The 18,258-nt window shown below is 42.2% G+C and overlaps 1 protein-coding gene across 5 annotated transcripts in view; it reads left to right on the top strand.

The window, feature by feature from the left end:
• Positions 1 to 469: 469 nt before the first annotated feature.
• Positions 470 to 18,258, top strand: part of CDC42BPB (CDC42 binding protein kinase beta) — a 161,515-nt gene continuing 143,726 nt past the window's right edge. For 2 of the 5 annotated variants that reach the window (XM_061612226.1, XM_061612225.1), the window contains exon 1: positions 478 to 1,369. In XM_061612226.1, coding sequence (XP_061468210.1) covers positions 1,192 to 1,369 — 178 coding nt within the window. In that variant the 5' untranslated portion in view covers positions 478 to 1,191. Of the gene's footprint in view, positions 1,370 to 18,258 lie in introns of all 5 variants that reach the window. The other 3 variants (XM_061612228.1, XM_061612227.1, XR_009760777.1) reach the window with 2 other exon arrangements.

Here is an 18,258-nt window from a genome sequence, read left to right as displayed (position 1 = left end):
TAAATTGTTACTACCACTAAAATGTTTAAACCGATTTTAATATTGCATTTTATATTGTCACCCGCTATGGGACCTTGCGGTAAAGGGCACGTAAGCAATTCAAACATTAACAGCAGCAGTAAGAGGAACACTATTTCCAACAATAAATCTGACTGATGCGGGGCGTGGAAGTCACGAATGTGCTGATGGGAATTCCAACGCCCTGATTTACTAATCCATTTGGAAAGGGTGCTTGGTGGTTGGGAAACGAAGGCTATAACTTGGTTTCCCTTCTCCATTCCCCTTCCTTCCTGGCGCCCGCTCCCGCGCTTCCAGGTTGCGCAACTCGCGAATCTGCCGAAGACTTCCTTTTGCTACCCCCTCCCTGCAGCCCCTTTTTCCCGTTGCCCGGATGGTCACAGCCAGCGCGAGCTTTCCCTCCCCTACCCCCGTAGAAACTACTACGGCAACCGGCAAGGTCCAATCCTTTCCGGGGGCTCCTCAGACCACTCTCCAATCCTCCCACTTGGCCGCCCATCATCCCATCCCGATCCCAGACGCCCATGCGCGAGAGAGGGGGGAGGGGGCAGAGAGAGAGAGAGAGAGAGAGAGAGAGAGAGTCAGTTAGTCAGTCGCTGCCGCTGCCGGTATTAGTGGCAGCGGGCACAACTCTGACCAGTGGGAAAGGGACGTCCTCACTGCGTTCGCCGCCAGCAACCACAAACCGCCACCATTGCTGCTTACTGGGGCTTCTTTTCCTCCTCCTCCACACCCACAGATACATACACACCCCTCCCCCCCTCCTCAGCCGTTGCCAGGCGAAGCGAGAGGGCGGGTCCGAAGGGGAGGGACCGGCCCATGGACCAGCCGGGCCTGGAGCTGAGTCCGGAGGAACTGCTGGTGTTGTTCGGGGAGGCCCGTGGAAATGCGGGCGTAGCGTGGAGCCGACGTCGCTGTTGCCACCGCTGCTCCTCCACCTGGACCGGGGGCCCTTCGCCGCCCGTCGGAGAGCGCTGAGGGAGGAGCGGCCGGACAGCCGGATGCAGCCGCCGCCGCTGCCCAGAGCCTGAGGCGGCGCCTCTTCCCTTTCCTCCGTCTTTCTCTCGCCCTCTTCCCTCCTCCTCCCCGGCTTTCTCTCTCTCTCAGCCTTGGCCTCTCCCTCCTGTGTGAACCGACTAAGCGCTCCCCTCGCTTTCTTCAGCCACCGCCACCATGTCGGCCAAGGTGCGGCTGAAGAAGCTGGAGCAGCTGCTGGCGGACGGGCCGCGGCGCAACGAAAACGTCCTGAGCGTGGAGGCGCTGCTGGATCTCCTGGTCGGCCTCTATACCGAGTTCAGCCGCGACTCGCCGCTCCGGAGAGACAGGCTCGTCTCGGACTTCCTCGAGTGGGGTGAGGACCGGGAATGGAGGCAGAAGTGGGCGGTGGGAGCCGGAGCTGCTGAAAGGCGGCTTGATATCACCTGGGTAGAGGATGGCATCCTGTAGCACGCGAGCCTCGGAAACCTCAGTGGGACTTGCTTCCGAGTAGGCATGGATAGGGCCGGCCACTGAATCTACTGCTGGAGTGGGAAAATAGGTGTGTTTTTCTGATGGGGAGGGGGAACGGGGCTTTGCTTATGGGAGCCTTCGACTGAGGGACAGGTAGTCCCAATCTGTTTAGAGATGAGTTTGTGTGGACCTGTCAGCAGAGGTTGGCCAAGCTATCACTAGTATTTGGAGGAGACTCGCATTGCAGGATAGTTAAGGGTGCTGACGTGAAGGGGAGCACATTAAGTAGGTGACTTAATAATACTGGGGTGAGAGGTGGATAATCCTGCCTGCTGGCAGGAATAGTTTTCACTTTTTAGGGAGTGGGAAGAAAGAGGGCTCTAATGCTGATGTTGAGGGGCAATGGCATAGTATAACAACAGGGCCTGTATGGTGATTGCATGAAGGAAGTGTTGCCTGTGGTTGAGCAGGGAGATCTGTTGCTCTTGCAGGGCCTAGGATAGAACCAAGCACAGGTATTGGTGTGGAGGGGGTGTTGCATCTTGTTGAATCGTGCTCCATTATGAGGCTCTGGGAGTGGTGGCAACAATGAGGGTGAGGGAAAAAGTGGTTCATGGTGGTTAGAACGTAGGGATTGTTTCAAGTTATAAAGCTTGAGAGTACATAAGGGAAGGGAAAGCTGAGGTGGTAGGCAGGTTGGGAATAAGTGTAAGAAACTTCGATGTGGAAGTGGGGCTAGCAGCAGCTGAGGGACAAGCAGCCCCCTGCAAATTGGAATGGGAAATGAGAGGCAACATTATTCAGGACATGGCAAGTACTATATTATATAGCAAACATTGGTAAGTTAGGGTGAGCCTCCAAGTAATAGAGCTCAGTTGGTGAGCTGACTGGTAATGGGTTTTTGTGAAAGGTTGGGTGGGGTAGGCAGAACAGTGACTCATGAAGAGAAGTAGCAAGGACATGGAAGAAAGATAAAGTTGCTTATACAAGATCAGAACAGAAACTTTGCTGGGGTGCAGAGGGCTGGAATTATGTTCAGATCTGGAACAATAAGGCAGAAGAAAGGACTAGCCAAGACCATGATCAGGAAGGGAGAAGATCAACCTTGTCTTCTGAGGACTTGTGTTAGAAACTTTGAAAATGCTGCACATTGGTGGTCATTTGGATTAATGTTGTATTGGGACTAATTGATGTTATTACATAGCAGAGGCAGCTCAAAGCGGCAAGATAGTTCTGTTCTATAGTGGTACTGAAGTACAGGAAGGGCTTCTTTTCATAGTCAAGGCTCTGGGAAGATTTTTACTTCCTTGCCAGTACGGTGTTGGAGGGATGGAGGAACCTGATTCTGTCATAGCAGAGTGGGGGAGGGATATTGTGAGCAATGTAGACTGAGTCCAGGACTAACCTTCATATTGGTAGTCTAGATGAAGGTTTTGCTCCCCCGCATTGGGGGAGAAAAATCCCTCTGACTGCTGGTTGTAGTAAGAGTTGCTATACATTTGGGAACTCATTTCTATTATTTTTCTTAACAATATATGTGTAAAGTCATAGAATAGCTGCATTACTGAGTAATCAATGTATTTATAAATTTTCATAGAATACAGTAGTAGAGTTGGAAGGGGCCTTTAAGACTATCAAGTCCAAACCACCCCCATGCTCAGTGCAGGAATCCAAGTTAAAAGCACACCAGGCAGGTGGCTGTACAGCTGTTTCTTGAGTGCCTCCAGTGCTAGAGAACCCACTACCTCATTAGGCAATTAGTTTCCATTGTTGAACTGCTCTAACAGGAAGTTTTTCCTGATGTTCAGCCAAAATCTGGCTTCTTCTAACTTGAGCCCATTATTCGGTGTCCTGCACTCTGGGATGATTGAGAAGAGATCCTGGCCCTCCTCTGTGTGACAACCTTTCAAGTACTTGAACAGTGCTGTCATATCTCCCCTCAGTCTTTTCTTCTCAAGGCTAAACATGCCCAGTTCTGATTCAATGTGGACATTTTACATTTACATTTTACATAACTGTGTACAGTCTTGTCTGCTGTTTTGGAACACATCTGGCCATACTCTGTGATTTCCTGGTTTTCCGAATAATTCTGGGAGCATAGTAGCAGTTGACTGGCTATATATCTGGAGGAGTACATGACAGACTCTCCAAATGGGAAGAGCTCCCATGCATTATGATGATCACATGGCACATGATTTCTTCCATCAGCTGACCTGCCTGGAAGCAAGGATGAGCCTGCCTGCTTTCTAGGATTAGGCAGGAAAGGAAAGAAGAACTTCATAGAGTTCCTTGGGAACTTCCAGGGTATGTTACTCGGTGGTGCTGATTGTAAGCCAATTCTAAAGCATAGGTTCATCTGAGGCACTGTACAGCAAACCTATAGATGTTGTAGAAATTTTTTAAAAAATCTGTTTAGACATGCTTTCAGATGAGCTCTTTTTTCAGTGGTTTGACAGTGTGTTGTTTTGATGATACTGTATGTCACTTAACAGCGCTTAGAACGTTCTATACCAGGTGGAAAAGAAAAATGAAGATAAATAAATGTATGTAGAAAATATGGCACTGAAGTATTCTTGGCTTGGTGCCAGGCTAAGCTTAGACTGAAATGCCAAGTTAATCCCATGACCTTTCTTAGCCTGTTCTACCTAGAATGGGTGGAGGAGAGGAAAGAAGAAGCAGGCACTCAAGTTCCACTCTTTCAGCAGTACTTAGTATCCTATTCTGTCAGATCTCTTGTTAGGGGTATGTTTGTGAGCAAATGTTGAAATGAGTAAATCAATTTTAGACAATTTTCACGATGTTTTGTGATAACTTTTTTAGTTTTTTACAGAATACACAATTACATTTTGTGATTGCAGTGTTAAGTATACAGACAATGGGAAACATGCAGCAATTAAATAGACTGAAACAGGAAAAAAGGGCTCAGATAATTTTTTTAAATGGCTTAGTAATAAAAATGGAAATATACATCAGTTAATATATTATTCTTAAATGCTGGTCTTTTTACCGTTCTTGATTCCTGGTGTACTTAGCTATTTCTGTAAAAATAGACTGGTCAAAGGAAATTTGAAATAGCTTGTTTTTTAACAAGATTTATTGGCAAGGACAACTAATATCCACGGAGTATGAAGTTGTCAGGTGAGGAAACAACATTTAAGAATATCAGTATCCATTTTGCTTCTTTTGAAATGTATTCCTTTCCTCCCAAATGGCTGTCGTTGTTTTAGCTTCTTTGTTGGAAGATGTCTTTTAAAAAGTTTCAGAACTTCCCTATAAAGAGCAGCATGTAATTTTTAATGAGAGGTATGTCTTGCCTGCTTTTAGGGTACTAAAATGTGAGAACAGCCGGCTCTCAATTTCTGCAGGGACCATTGCTCTTTGTTATACATTAACCAGCTAAGACAATTCACTTCCTGGAGTCATCTATATTGAAGTCAGTAATTGCCAACTGAATTATTAAACACTGTCCAGCATCTGCTTTGGAAGCCAACAGCATTGATTACTTGTTTTGTGGCAGAAATATGGTACACCTCCATCAAAATGGATTCTGTGTATTGTGTAAGCCAGCTGATGTGGATAAATTGCTGTAATGAAGTTGCGTGAAGGTATAGTTTGTATTGTTTGTGCAGGCCATTTTTATATACTGGCTGATGGAGGAAATTGACAGGTGTGTTTCTGGAAGAAAACTCTTCTGGATTGTGATCGCAGTGAAGTAACTTCCATGTCATCATTTTAGGAATGACAAATGTTAAAAGTAAAAGAAAAACGCTTACAGCAACTATCTTTAAAGTAATTATTACAATTCAAAAAGCAGTAACTTTTTGAATAAAAAGTTAGCTAACTAATTTTAGTTCATGCATGGCCTGTCACATTCTAAAGGCTCAGGGACCATGATAAGTGTTAATTCACAAAACTAGTTACATTAATTACACTGATCTTGCCCTATTGAATCCCATTCTAGGCCACAAAAAGCCAATGTGAGTCAAAATATTGTAGTGGTTTCATTCTGTTATGGTTAGTATTGGCACTGTCTTCAATTGACTGGTCAAATACTGTCAGTTAACTACATATTTTACTGCAGTCAAATGCTGTTGTGTAACTAAGCCCACAAAAGTTACTAGCCCCATGTCAGCTAGCCAGATAGGAAAGGAACTTTCCTCCTTCATGATCAGCATGCAAACACAGGACATTAGCCTCTTTGCAGGCAGTTTTTTTAAAACAAATAAAGCCTTCTACCAAACAGGCTGGTGGAGGAGGGACAGAGCTCAAGGGTAGGCTTCCCTTCCTCCACAGCCAGCATGGAAACAGAGCTGGCTGGTGGTGGTGGACTGCAGAGAAGCTTCCCTCCTTTGCCAGTTCACTCATCAGCGTGGAATTTCTAGTTACCTATAACTATCAGGCTAGCGCTTAAATACAAGGATAGTTAAATAAGCCATTAAGCCCAGAATGCTAAGTGACAATTTAATTTGTGTTTTGTTACATCATGTTGTCATTTGTCAGCAAGGATAGGAGTGAGGGTTCCTTGCCTCCTAATCTGCAGCAGTCTGAAGCAAATCTAGCAGCATAACAAACCTACTTGCCACCTGCCATTTCTGCAGTGATCTCTGAACACAAGCATAAGGACTACCTAGGACCCATCCATAACTCTGCCTTAACTCCATCTTGCTTGCTGCAGGAACCACGAAGAACCCCCTCTATGTAATCTGGCTGGCTGCTCTGTAGAGCTTTTGTGAGGAATTTAACTTCAGTCTAGAAAGAAAGCAAATGTTTAAAGAATTGGAGGTACTGGTTGAAGTACCTTTGTTCTAATGAAATTAATGCTATAAAAACATTTGCTGCCTCAGTTGACCAAATTTCTTTTGATCTATCAAATGCCCAAGCCTAGCAGTGGAATATTTTATTTATTTAAAATGTCTATATCTGTCTTTCCACACAGATTTTAAAATGACTATTTACATTATAGGCTTCCAAGTCACCCTATTAAAATTGGCAACAGAATCCTGTGATTGCAGGAAAAAATATGCTGCTTTACTAACACTTAGATAATTACAAAGTGTTAGGCTTTTTATGTTTATCAGTCTTGACACTTAGTACTCCTGTCCTGACATTAATACTTACATTTTGAGATCATATTACATACCAGTGAGGTATGCGTGTCTACCTGTTCATCAGTCCTGGCCCTGTTGACACGTGCAACAATGTGCTTAATGCCATCTTTTTCTGTCTGTACTGCATGTGCACAAACACTCTTGGCCTTACCACTGTATCTCTGTCTACATATGACTTGTGCAAAGCTTTTCACAGTTGGTGTTCTAGTGTGTAATTAACACGGTCTTGAATTGTTGCATTGATACAACATCCTGATTCAATTCTGAAGTAGTGCAGTGACTGTAACCATGCTGTAACCCTTGGCACCTAATTCTACCTACTTTTCCCTTGTATAGCAGACTGTAGCATCGAAGTATTTTTTTTAAAAAATAGTAATTGAAATACATGCGTGAACCACCATCTGGTGCTATGGGGATATATAACTGGATGTGTTTAAAGCCATTTAGATAGGAAAATAGTCTGAAATGTACTTCTAATACCTATACAAAAACTTCCATTAAAGGCCCAAGTCATTTCTGTGGCTTGTGATTTCCCATTAGGCCATTAGTGCTAATAAGGAAACAACAAGGAAATGCCAAGTTGCTGAACATCCTGAACTTTGTCAACGATGGGCAATTATTAGTGTCAGACTTCATATCCTTAGAAAATCCCTTCTACCTTTTAAGAAGAAATACATAATAGAAAAACTATTACTTAATGATTAAATGGTGCATATAATTTTAGTTGCACCCTGGCAGAGTTAGCAGCTAGTTGAACATTAATTCACCTGTTTAATTCCAATGTTTGCTGTTGTGTGGCCAAGATACTTCAAATCGAGAATGGCTATAGCTTAGTGGAAACATGCATACTTCACATTTAGAAGATTCCAGGTTCAATCCCTGGTATCTTACAGCTAAAGGGTTCTCAGGAAGCAGGACTGGAAAAGATTTTTTCCTGTGACCTTGAAGAGCTGCTGCTAGTTAGAATAGTCAATATTGGACTAAATAAATAGTCTAATTCAATATTAGACAACTTCATTTACTCAGAGGTATGACTGAAATGTATTAACTCGGAATAGCTATTTTTATCAGATCGTATTTGAATTGTTCCTCTGCATTTGTCAGTTGAGGTTGGAGTTGCTCTTGCAAGAGTTAGAGACTTTCATCATGGTAATGAAGTAAACCTGGAAAAAGGAATGTCAGGGTGCCAGGCTGAAAAAGCTCAGCAAAATTAATTAATAAAGTTTACATTTGATCTTGGCCCTTTCAGGCTACTACAGGTAATTCCAAGCATGTTCCAACTATTGCACATCATAGTGCCACCATTGTGGCAAAAAAACCCACAAGGGCTTGATGGAAGTTAAGAAGAGGTAGGACTGGCATACTCATGGATGACGATCGTAGGATGACAGAAAATGGTTTGATGGGATGAATTATTTGCACCCCGTTACTTTGTGAAGATACAGCTCAATGTAGCATAATTATTTAGCTTCTGCTTTGCATAGAAAGTTCAACTGCTATTTAAGCATAACAGTTAAGAGTATTTAGAAATCAACAGCAATTTATGTGCTAAGTATTTAAAGACTATTTTTCAAAATTCTGACCTACAAAAAGCAAGGAAAGACAAAATATGTTGGGATTTTATTGTTATCATATACATTGGCCTGTTTTGACCTTGCATTCTGATTTCCAACCGTGGTTTGGAGGATTGGGAGTATGTTATGCACTTACGTGCACCCTCATCTGTCTTGTTCCCTCTTACACATTATTATACAGCCACAAGAGTGGCTGTATACTATAGTCAGCATGAATTTTTCGCATTCTGCAATGTGAAATTGAAAATACCCCCATGCCATTCTGATGCTTCCCATAAGCTCATTTCAAAACAAAACCATACAAAACAGATAGCCCTGAACTCAGAAACGCTTGCTTAACAGCCCTCTAAATTTTTATGGTGATACAGAAAACAGTCAGAGAGAATAGAGAGTTCAAAGTGTAAAAAGAGAGAAAAAACAGACACCTTTTGGACTTTTTTCTGTCGGTTCTCATAATCTGTTGAAATTCATTAAAAATCAGCCATGTTCACAGAGTACCTGTAATCCTGTTGCTGACCTTGCCCCATTCTCTGACCTTCATCTTCTGCAGTTTAAAAGTTAAAAAAAATGCCTGGCTGATTTTTAATTAAAGAAATTTTGCATTGAACTGAATGATAATGTCGGGCATGCTCAGTAGGAACCAGCTGTCAGTGTTCTAAAAGTCAGACTCACAGCTGCTGGGCTTGCCTAATCAGGGGGCCACACCCACACCTTACTTTGATTTCACTTGAGTCAGCTCTGATTGAAGCTCTGTAAGGGGAACAGGGTCTCTCCTAGCAACTCTCAGCACCCTTCACTAACTACACTTCCCATGGGAGAAGCCATGACTGTCTAAAGTGAAATAAAGGTCTGGTGTGGATGTGGCCAGGGACAGTTTTGGTTTAAATGTGGGTGGGAGGCTACATGTGCCTGCTGTAGAATAAAAGGTGGGGGAAATCCTGAAAAAAATGATGCTGTTCACAATGTTTCCTCTCTACCCAGTGCCCACCCATTCAGTCTCCCCACTTCCCCTTCCTCCCTCTCCCTCCCCTTCCTGCCCTCCCCCCCGCCCCAGGTGAGTTTCACCTATCCTAAGCATGATTGCACAGGAGTAAATCCCCCTGAACTCAAAAAGCATGCAAATAATCAAACCTGCCCTCCCCTCTTCCTCCCTCTTGCCCCTTCCGTCCCCTTCCTTCACCTCTCCCTTCCCCCTCCTTCTTTCCCTCCGCTGCGTCCTCCCCCCTCATCCTCCCCCCATGGCCAGTTTTACCTATCGTAGGACTATGACCTGGGAGACCAGGGTTCAAATCCCCACACAGCCATGAAGCTCACTGGGTGACCCTGGGCCAGTCAGTGCCTCTCACCCTCTGAGGAAGACAATGGTAAACCACATCTGAATAGTGCTTAGCGTGAAAACCCTATTCATAGGGTCGCCATAAGTCAGAATCAACTTGAAGGCAGTTCAGTTTATTTTCAAGCATGATTGCACAGGAGTAAATCCCATTGAACTCAATAAGTATGCAAATGATCAAACCTCCTCCCTCCCATCACCTCCCTTTGCCCCTTCCCTCCCCCTCCTCTTCCAATTCCCTCCTTACCCATCCCCTTCCAATCCCTTCCTTCCCCCTCCCACTCCTTCTGCTCCCCTCTCCCTCTACTCTTCCCTCCCCCTTCTCCCCCGTGGTCAGTTTTACCTATCCTAAGCATGATTGCATGGGAGTAAATCCCATTGAACTCCTCCCCTTCTCCTTCTTTCTCCTCCCCTGCCCATTCTAGGCTTACCTCCCCATGGTCAGTTTTACCTATCCTAAGCATGAGCATGCAGATGATCAAGCCTGCCTTCCTCCTCCCCCTCCTTCCTGCTCTCATCCCCATCCTCCCCATCCCCTGTGGTCTTTCACCTATTCTAAGCATGATCGCAGGGGAGTAAATCCCACTGAACTCAATAAGCATGCAAATGATCAATCCATTCTCAGCAAACTTGCACAGGATCCCATTTCTTACCTCCTGGATTAAAAAGCAAAGAAATTCAGTAATAGGCAAAAAACCTTGCGGTTTAAGAACGTACCTATAGTCAACAGATATTTCTATCAAACTTTAAAAAGTGGGGAAATTGGGCAGCTAGAGTGAATGCACCAGGGGAGCAGGAGACCTGACCTCCTCTCTGAGATATTATGCTGCCCTACAGATTTGTAAAAAAGCAAACACAATTTGGGTTAGTCTTTCACAGTCCAATCCACTTTTTAGCACTCTTTGCATATTGAAAGCCACTTCGTTATTTTAGGAACATAAAATGTATTATGTATAACTTGGTTTATCTTTATCATGTTTGGTATATTAAAAGTACAGTTTATTCAGGCAACAGTTACAAATTGAGTTTAATATTTAATTTTTTTGTTACAAATGGAGCTACAAGCTGCAGAACTGTAAGGAACCTAGCATTTCTTTGATTTTGCTAGTTTAAGAGGAGCAGGCAAAAAACAAAAACAGGAAAAACCATTAATATTATAGTTATAGTTAAAAAAGAAAATTATGTATTCTGAAAATTATTATGTCTCCTCTGTCCACCACAGTGTCAAGCAGGCATCAACACTCATTTCCATAGAAAGAACTGAGAAATAAAGGAGGGGGAGAACAAGACTCAATTTATGCTTCATGAAATGTAATCAGTCTCAATTTCTGAGCTATCACTATCAGTTTCTGATTCTTCATATTTACTATTAAATTTATATCTCATCCTTCCTTTACTTTCCCTTTGAAAAATTGATTTAAACAAGCTTCTGCCCCTTTTACATATCTTAAGTCAAAAAGCTTCCAGTGTTTTTTGCGGGGGGAAAGGGGTGGTGGGAAAAAAACTATTCTTTCATAATTTTTCTGTTGAGGCCGGTGGGTGAGGCTTGATGAGCACCCAAGGCAGTACAAAGAGTTATCTGGAATTCCTGTTGTTGAGGTTGGGTGGTGAGCTTGGTGTGCAAAGCATGCAGGGGTAGAAGCCCCTAATATAGGAATGTGATATGAATTGTGGTGCCATTACTAAGAAGGCCCTGTCCCCAGTGTTTGCCAGTTGATGGGATAGAGAGCAGGGCATATTTAAGGCTTGGGTAGGTAGGTGTAGATAGGTGAAGGCAGTCCTTAGCGGTAACCTAGTTCTGGACCATTTAATAGTTTGAAAATAAGTACCTGCACTCTGAAATTAATAAGTAACCAATGCATTTAATAATCATATCATGGGGTATTACGTCAATAGTTTGATAATTACTGCATTCCCTGGGATCCCGCTTCTTTGGTATTGGGATGTATATTGAACCCTTCCAGTCTGTGGGCCATTGTTTAGTTTTCCATAATTGTTGACAATTTTTTTGTCAAAATTGGACAGATACAGTCTCAGTAACTTGTAGCAACTCTGTTGGTATGCCATCTGTTCCTGGTGATTTGTTCCTTCTAAGTATTTTAAGAGCAGCTTTCACCTCACATTCTAAAATTTCTGGTTCTTCATCATACGGTTCCTCCATGAATGAATCTGTCATCCTTGCATCTTTTTTATAGAGTTCTTCAGTGTATTGCTTCCATCTTCCTTTTATTTCATCTCGGTCAAACAGTGTGTTCCCCTGTTGATTATTCAACATCCCTACTCTTGGTTTGCATTTCCCTTTAATTTCTCCAATCTTTTGGAATAGGACTCTTGTTCTACCTTTCCATACAATAACTACAGTATTGTAATAGTTCTCTTTGTCCCTATGTACTAGTTGCTGTATTATTGCATTTAGGGTTCTGACCGTGTTTCTGTCTCCTTTTGCTTTTGCTTTCCTTCTTTCTTGAACCATTTTAAGAGTTTTGTCAGTCATCCATTGAGGTCTTTCTCTCTTTTTAACTAGAGGTCTTGTCTTTTTGCATTCTTCCCTGATAATGTCTCTGACTTCAATCCATAGTTCTTCTGGTTCTTTATCAGCTAAGTTTAAAGCCTCAAATCTGTTCCTTATTTGATCTTTATATTCTTCTGTTATTTAAATTGTATTTTGGCATTATGATTGCTTTGTTCTTCTTCTTTAGCTTTACTCCGATTTTTGATATGACCAGTTCATGATCTGTACTGCACTCTGCTCCTTGTCTTGTTTACACAGTAAGTATGGAACTTCTCCATCTTCTGCTACCAATTATATAATCACTTTGATTCCTATATTGACCATTTGGTGATCTTTCTCCTACTTCATTTCTGTCTCCTAAGCCCCATTTCCCCACAATTCCTAGTTCTTCTCTGTTCCCTACTTTTGCATTCCAGTCCCCCATGATTATCAGCACATCTTGCTTTGGTGTGTGATCAATTTCTTCCTGTACTTTTGCGTAAAATCTCTCCAATTCCTCTTCTTCTGGATTTGTTGATGGAGCGTAGACTTGGATGATGGTTATATTAATAGATTTCCTGTTTAATCTCATTGATATTACTCCCTCAGACCTTGCATTATAGCTCCTAATTGCTTTTGCTACATCACTTCTCACTATTAAAGCAACCCTGTTTCTTCTTAATTTCTCATTTCTTGTATAAAATATTTTGTAGTTGCCTGACTGAAAATGTCCCATTCCCTTCCATTTTAATTCACTCACACCAAGTATTGTAATGTTGATAACGTTCCATTTCTTGCTTGACAATTTCTAACTTTCCCTGGTTCATGCTTCTCATATTCCATGTTCCTATTGTGTACGTTGTACAACTCTGGACTCTCCTTTCGCATTTGTGCATATCAGCCTCTGGGCTTCCTTTTGGCTTTGACCCAGTTGCATCATTAGTTACAGTGCTACTCATGCTTGTCCCTTGTTCTTCCCCAGTAGTTCGTTGAGTGCCTTCTGACCTGGGGGTCTCATCTTCTGGCACTATCTCGTGATGCATTTTGGATACTCTGTTCATAGGGTTTTCATAGTAAGAGGTGTTCAGAATTGGTTTACCGTTGCCTTCCTCTGAGTCTGGATGCATCTTAGTCTGTTGTCTCACCTTTGACCATTCATTCCACCTTGGGTGACCCAGCTAGGAGTCTAGTATCTTGGTCTAGATTCCTGACGTAATTGCTCTCAGCTTCTTCGACATTCTCAAGCCCCCTCACCACGTTAAGGTGAGCATCCTAGAGGAGGGGGCTGACTGTAATGCATAGCAAAATATGTAGCCAAGTTTACCTTCAGATGTATACAGACTTGTATCTGTGTTGGAACTTATGTAGGAATATTATGTTTTGGAGTGTTGGACTCTTCAAAAGCATTGGGTTGGGCTTTCAAACTTATAATTAAAAAAAGTAGAGTATAAATTTGAATGGCCATTTCAAATTCTTCCATACTTGACTGGAAATACATCAATAAATTTATCAGCCATAGCAAAGCAAATAAAAGCAAGTATTAAGTATGTCCATAGAAGATTTCCTGGCAAGGCAAGTGTCTTAAAACAGTGTTTTCTGTGTTGAAGATAGACCTAGAAGTCCCCTTTTATATTTATTCTTACAGCTGAGGAAGCACCCTTTTGTCCTATAGCTTCTTTGTATAGCCTTGTAATTTAGTATTCACCGATGGCAATCAGCAGTTGTTCTTAGGTGAGCACTGTGATGCCCTTTGTAATTTAAATAAATATGGCTATACATGTCATTTGATTTGAGTGTGATATTATTTTGATAATCTTTTGTAAGCTGTTTTGAAAGCCTCTTGGGGCTATTAAGTTGGATATAAATAAATACTATTTATAATATTTAAAGCATGCAGTTGGAAATATTTTATTGGCCTTAGCTTAAAATTAAGTTTCTGTGTTGCTATTTTAATAGCTATGCCACAGGGCTCAGTTTCATCTTCAGTGCTATTTAATATCTATATGAAGCCACTAGGGGTGGTCATTAGATTTGGGGCAAGGTGTCATAAGTATGCTGATGATACTCAGCTCTGTTTCTCCATAACTTCTGAATCAGGAAAGGCTCTGTGCCTGAATGCAGCAGTGGGATGGTTGAGGGAAAATTAGCAGAGTTTGAATCCCAGCAAGACAGAAGTGCTGTGGGTGAGTGGCTAGTTGCCTGTCCTGGACAGGGTTACACTCCTCTTGAAGGAACAGGTACACTTTGAGAATGCATATGGACCTGGCGCGGCCCAGATAGCCTTAGTGGTAGAAGTGCCTTCTATCAGCTCTGGCTGTTACGACAACTGCAGCCATTTGTGGACTGGGAGAGCCTGACCACAGTACTGCGTGCATTGATGACTTTGATATTGAATGACTATGTACACTGTTGGGCTTCCCTTGTGCTTGGTATGGCAGCTTGCAGATAGCTCAAAATGCTGCAGAATGGTTATTGACAGGAGTAAGTTCCTGTCACCATATAACATTCCTGCTCAGAGATCTGTGCTGGTTGCTGATTTGTTACTAGGACAAGTTCAAGGTGTTCATATATAAAGATCTTAACAGTTTGGGACCAGTTTACTTGAAGGATCGCCTTCCTCTTTTATGTGCCCACTTGACTATGTCGATCTGCAGAACTGGCAATTTAACAAATGCCACATAATGTTCGTTCTGCACTTGTACAGAATCAATCTTTTAGTGTGGCAGCTCCTGCACTACCCGTTGATATTAGGCAGGCATTTTCACTGTATTCTATTTGGTGCCTGCCAAAAGCATGTACTAAAATACACATCCACTTTACATGTCTGGGTAAAAAAGGTAAAGGTGTCCCCACACTTGTAGTGCGAGTCGTTTCCGACTCTTAGGGTGACGTCTTGCGATGTTTACTGGGCAGACGTATATATGGGGTGGGATTGCCAGTTCTGTCCCCGGCCTTTCTTTACCCCCCAGCATATGCTGGGTACTCATTTTACTGACCACGGATGGATGGAAGGCTGAGTGGACCTCGACCCCTTTTACCGGAGATTTGACTTCCTCCTTCTGTTGGAATCGAACTCCGGCCATGAGCAGAGCTTCGGCTGCGTTACCGCCGCTTACCACTCTGCGCCATGGAAGATCTTATACATGTCTGGGTAGGCTTGCCTAAACAGAAAAGTTAACATATATTTTAATCTGTAATTTTAGCTTATCAGATATATTTTTAACAGTTCATTTTATTCATATTTTGATTTTTTAAACTTGTTTGTAACTTCAATTTTTATTGACAACTTTAATGTATATGTCATGGGCCCTATAGAGAACTCCTGGCAAAGTGAGCAAGAGGAGGAGGAGGACTGGGATCCTGGGGGGGTCTCTAGGGGATTGCAGTGGGGCGGGCTGAAAACAGTGAAGACTTCAGTAGTCTGGTCTGCGACAGCTCTACCCCTGAGTCACTGGAGGCTGTTGAAGAGATAGGGCAGGCCTACCAGCCTCCTCCCACCATGCTTCCAGCATGTCATTCTTCTGAATTGCCTCCGGCTCTGCTTCCAGGGAGAGAGAAACAGGCCGCAATACCAGAAGAAGGGACTGAGGAAAAACTGGCCACTGTGTCTCCTCCCCTGTTGTCATGCTGGAAGTTGTACCTACGCAAACAGACAGGTTGCTCCTCTGCCCATGCAATGGAACTCCCACTTCCCAGTCCTGATCTGAGAGATAGTTCCCGCACAAGTAGTGAGCTCATCCTGATGCTATTTAAGTGGTCCAGGGGATGTGTCAGGTTGCTGCAACAATGTCATCACTTGAGTAGCCATGCCTAGTAATCCCTTGTAATGTCGTGGAGACCCATGTTACCTGTAAGCTGATCTGTGAATTGCTTTAGTATTAAACACAACAGAGAAACATATGTCAGTGATTCTGAGTCTGATTCCAACAGGGTAGGCTAGGACAATATATTTTAACATTCTTTATATAACACTTAGAAGTTTTGTTTACAGCTAAGCAGTATATATTTAGTTAAATAAATAAGTAAATAAAACATAATTTCTACAACAGTAAATAAATGATCTGTTATACTTGCAGTGCTTGACCTGAAATCATATTTTTGCCCCTTGTTCCAATGTGGTGGGTGGCTTGGGCTAGTGGAAGTATTGCATAGTGTTAACATATTGTATACTGTGTTTTACTGTTACACTACTTCTTACTGGGCAATGAAAATACATAAGAGCCTGCTGGATCAGGCCAATAGCCCAACTAGTCCAGCATCCTGTTTTCACAGTGGACAACCAGTTGCCTGTGGGAAGCCCGCAAGCAGGACCTGAGTGCCAAGAGCAGTCTCCCCTCCTGTGGCTTCCATCAACTGGTATTTGAAAGCATGCTGCCTCCATCTGTGGAGGCAGAGCATAGCCATCATGGCTTGTAGCCATTGATAGCCTTTTCCTCCATGAATTTGTCTAATCCTCTTTTAAATCCATTCAAGTTGGTGGCCATCACTGCCTCTTGTAAGAGTGAATTCCATAGTTCAAAAGAATTTATTCCTTCTTAGAGAGCATAGTTAAACTATGGAATTGGCTTTCACAAGAGGCAGTGATGGCCACCAACTTGGATGGCTTTAAAAGTGGAGTACACAAATGAATAGAGGATAAGGGGTATCGGTGGCTACTAGCCACAATGGCTATGTTTTATGAAATATATCCTGTCCTTCCTCCCAAAGGAGCCCAGGGCAGCAAGCACATCAACGTTAAAACAGTACCATTAAAAATAAAACAACATATTTAAAACATATGAAAACAATTGGGGAGAATACTGATGCACTCATGTCCTTGTGTGCTTCCATTAGGCATCTGGGTGGCCACTGTGAGAACTGGATGCTGGACTGGATGGGTCTTTGGCCTGATCCAGCAGAACTCTTCTTATGTGCTTATGTGTCGCTTCTTGTGTAAATCGTAACAGTGGATCTCACCCAATGTGAAACATTCATGTTTCATTTTAAACCATTTATTTTAAAGGAACATTTAACATGCCTAAAACTAAGAAAAAAATCCAGTTTGAATGCTTTGACTTTTTTATTCATCATGTTAAACCATTGAGACTTAGCTTACATTTCATTTGTTTACATTAAAGACCTTTTCTGGTTTCTCACTGCTTCAGCTGATCTGTATTTATATCCCCTACTTTTGTCTATCAAACCTGCATCCTTTTAGCTATTTCCCTTCATTGTATTCTGTATCTTCACTCCTGTGTACATGGCAGTGTCTCCTTTGTTATATTGTCCCTCAAATGTTTCTTTGTATTTAAAATAGAACCCCAAATCATCAAATGAAGTTTAGTATCTGAAGGACTGCCAACATTTGTAAACCTGCTCCTGGTTATGAGTAACTGCTAGATAGGACATGCAACAATCAAAATGGGAGACACAGGACTACAGTATTTGACACAGGGACATAATGTTCATGATTTGCTCTATAATAGTTGGATAACATCTTAAATCATCTTTCAACTCCCGCCTTCTTACATGTTTGTCCCTATAGTAGAAGTACTGTCCGTTTTGCCAAAGGCTTATATAAGTACTAGATTCATTGTAATATTAGTGACTTCTGAGGAATATTTTATAACTCTTCCAGGCCATAGCTTGTAGGAGTTGTCTCATCTTGATGTTATGAGATGATGTTAAGAGTTTAATCGGTCCTCTGCAGTATAGAATACAAAGGACGGTCAAGTAGTTAAGAAATTAGGATGATGCTGAGAGTTATGATTTGGGAGTTCCACTTTGTAATTTCTAGTTGTTTTGTTTTATGATTCTGGTCAAAGGCACAAACCTTCCAGTTATCTTGTTTAGGCCAGTTGCTCTGTGACTGCCTCATCACAATTATGCAGTTTTAGCTTGTCACTGAAGTAATGGCTCTTTTGCAGGGTGAAGTATTAGGGAAAGTAACCAAGCACCACACATTTCTTCTGCTGCTACTCTTAGTCTGCTGTCTCTCCACTGACATGAACATTGGTATGAAAGGTTATACAAAGGAGTGCCACAAAATATTTTCTGAAGCACAGGAATTTCAGCTGAAAGGAAATATTTGAGAACAAGTCTTACTTTGTACCTCATGCTTTTCAAACTCTTTCTGATGTTCACCACAAAGATTTTTTTTGCGGGGGAGAACCTTTTTTCTAAGAAGGGCCATTGATTTTTTAAAATACTTTTTAACAGATTTTAAACTTATATTTTTGTATTGTTGTAACCTGCTCAGGGATCTTTTGGTGAAGGCGGGTAAGAAATCCAATTAATAACCATAAT

The sequence above is a fragment of the Rhineura floridana genome, chromosome 2 (genome assembly GCF_030035675.1).
Source record: "Rhineura floridana isolate rRhiFlo1 chromosome 2, rRhiFlo1.hap2, whole genome shotgun sequence".
Lineage (NCBI taxonomy): Eukaryota > Metazoa > Chordata > Lepidosauria > Squamata > Rhineuridae > Rhineura > Rhineura floridana.
This window is presented reverse-complemented; position numbering and strand designations above follow the sequence as displayed.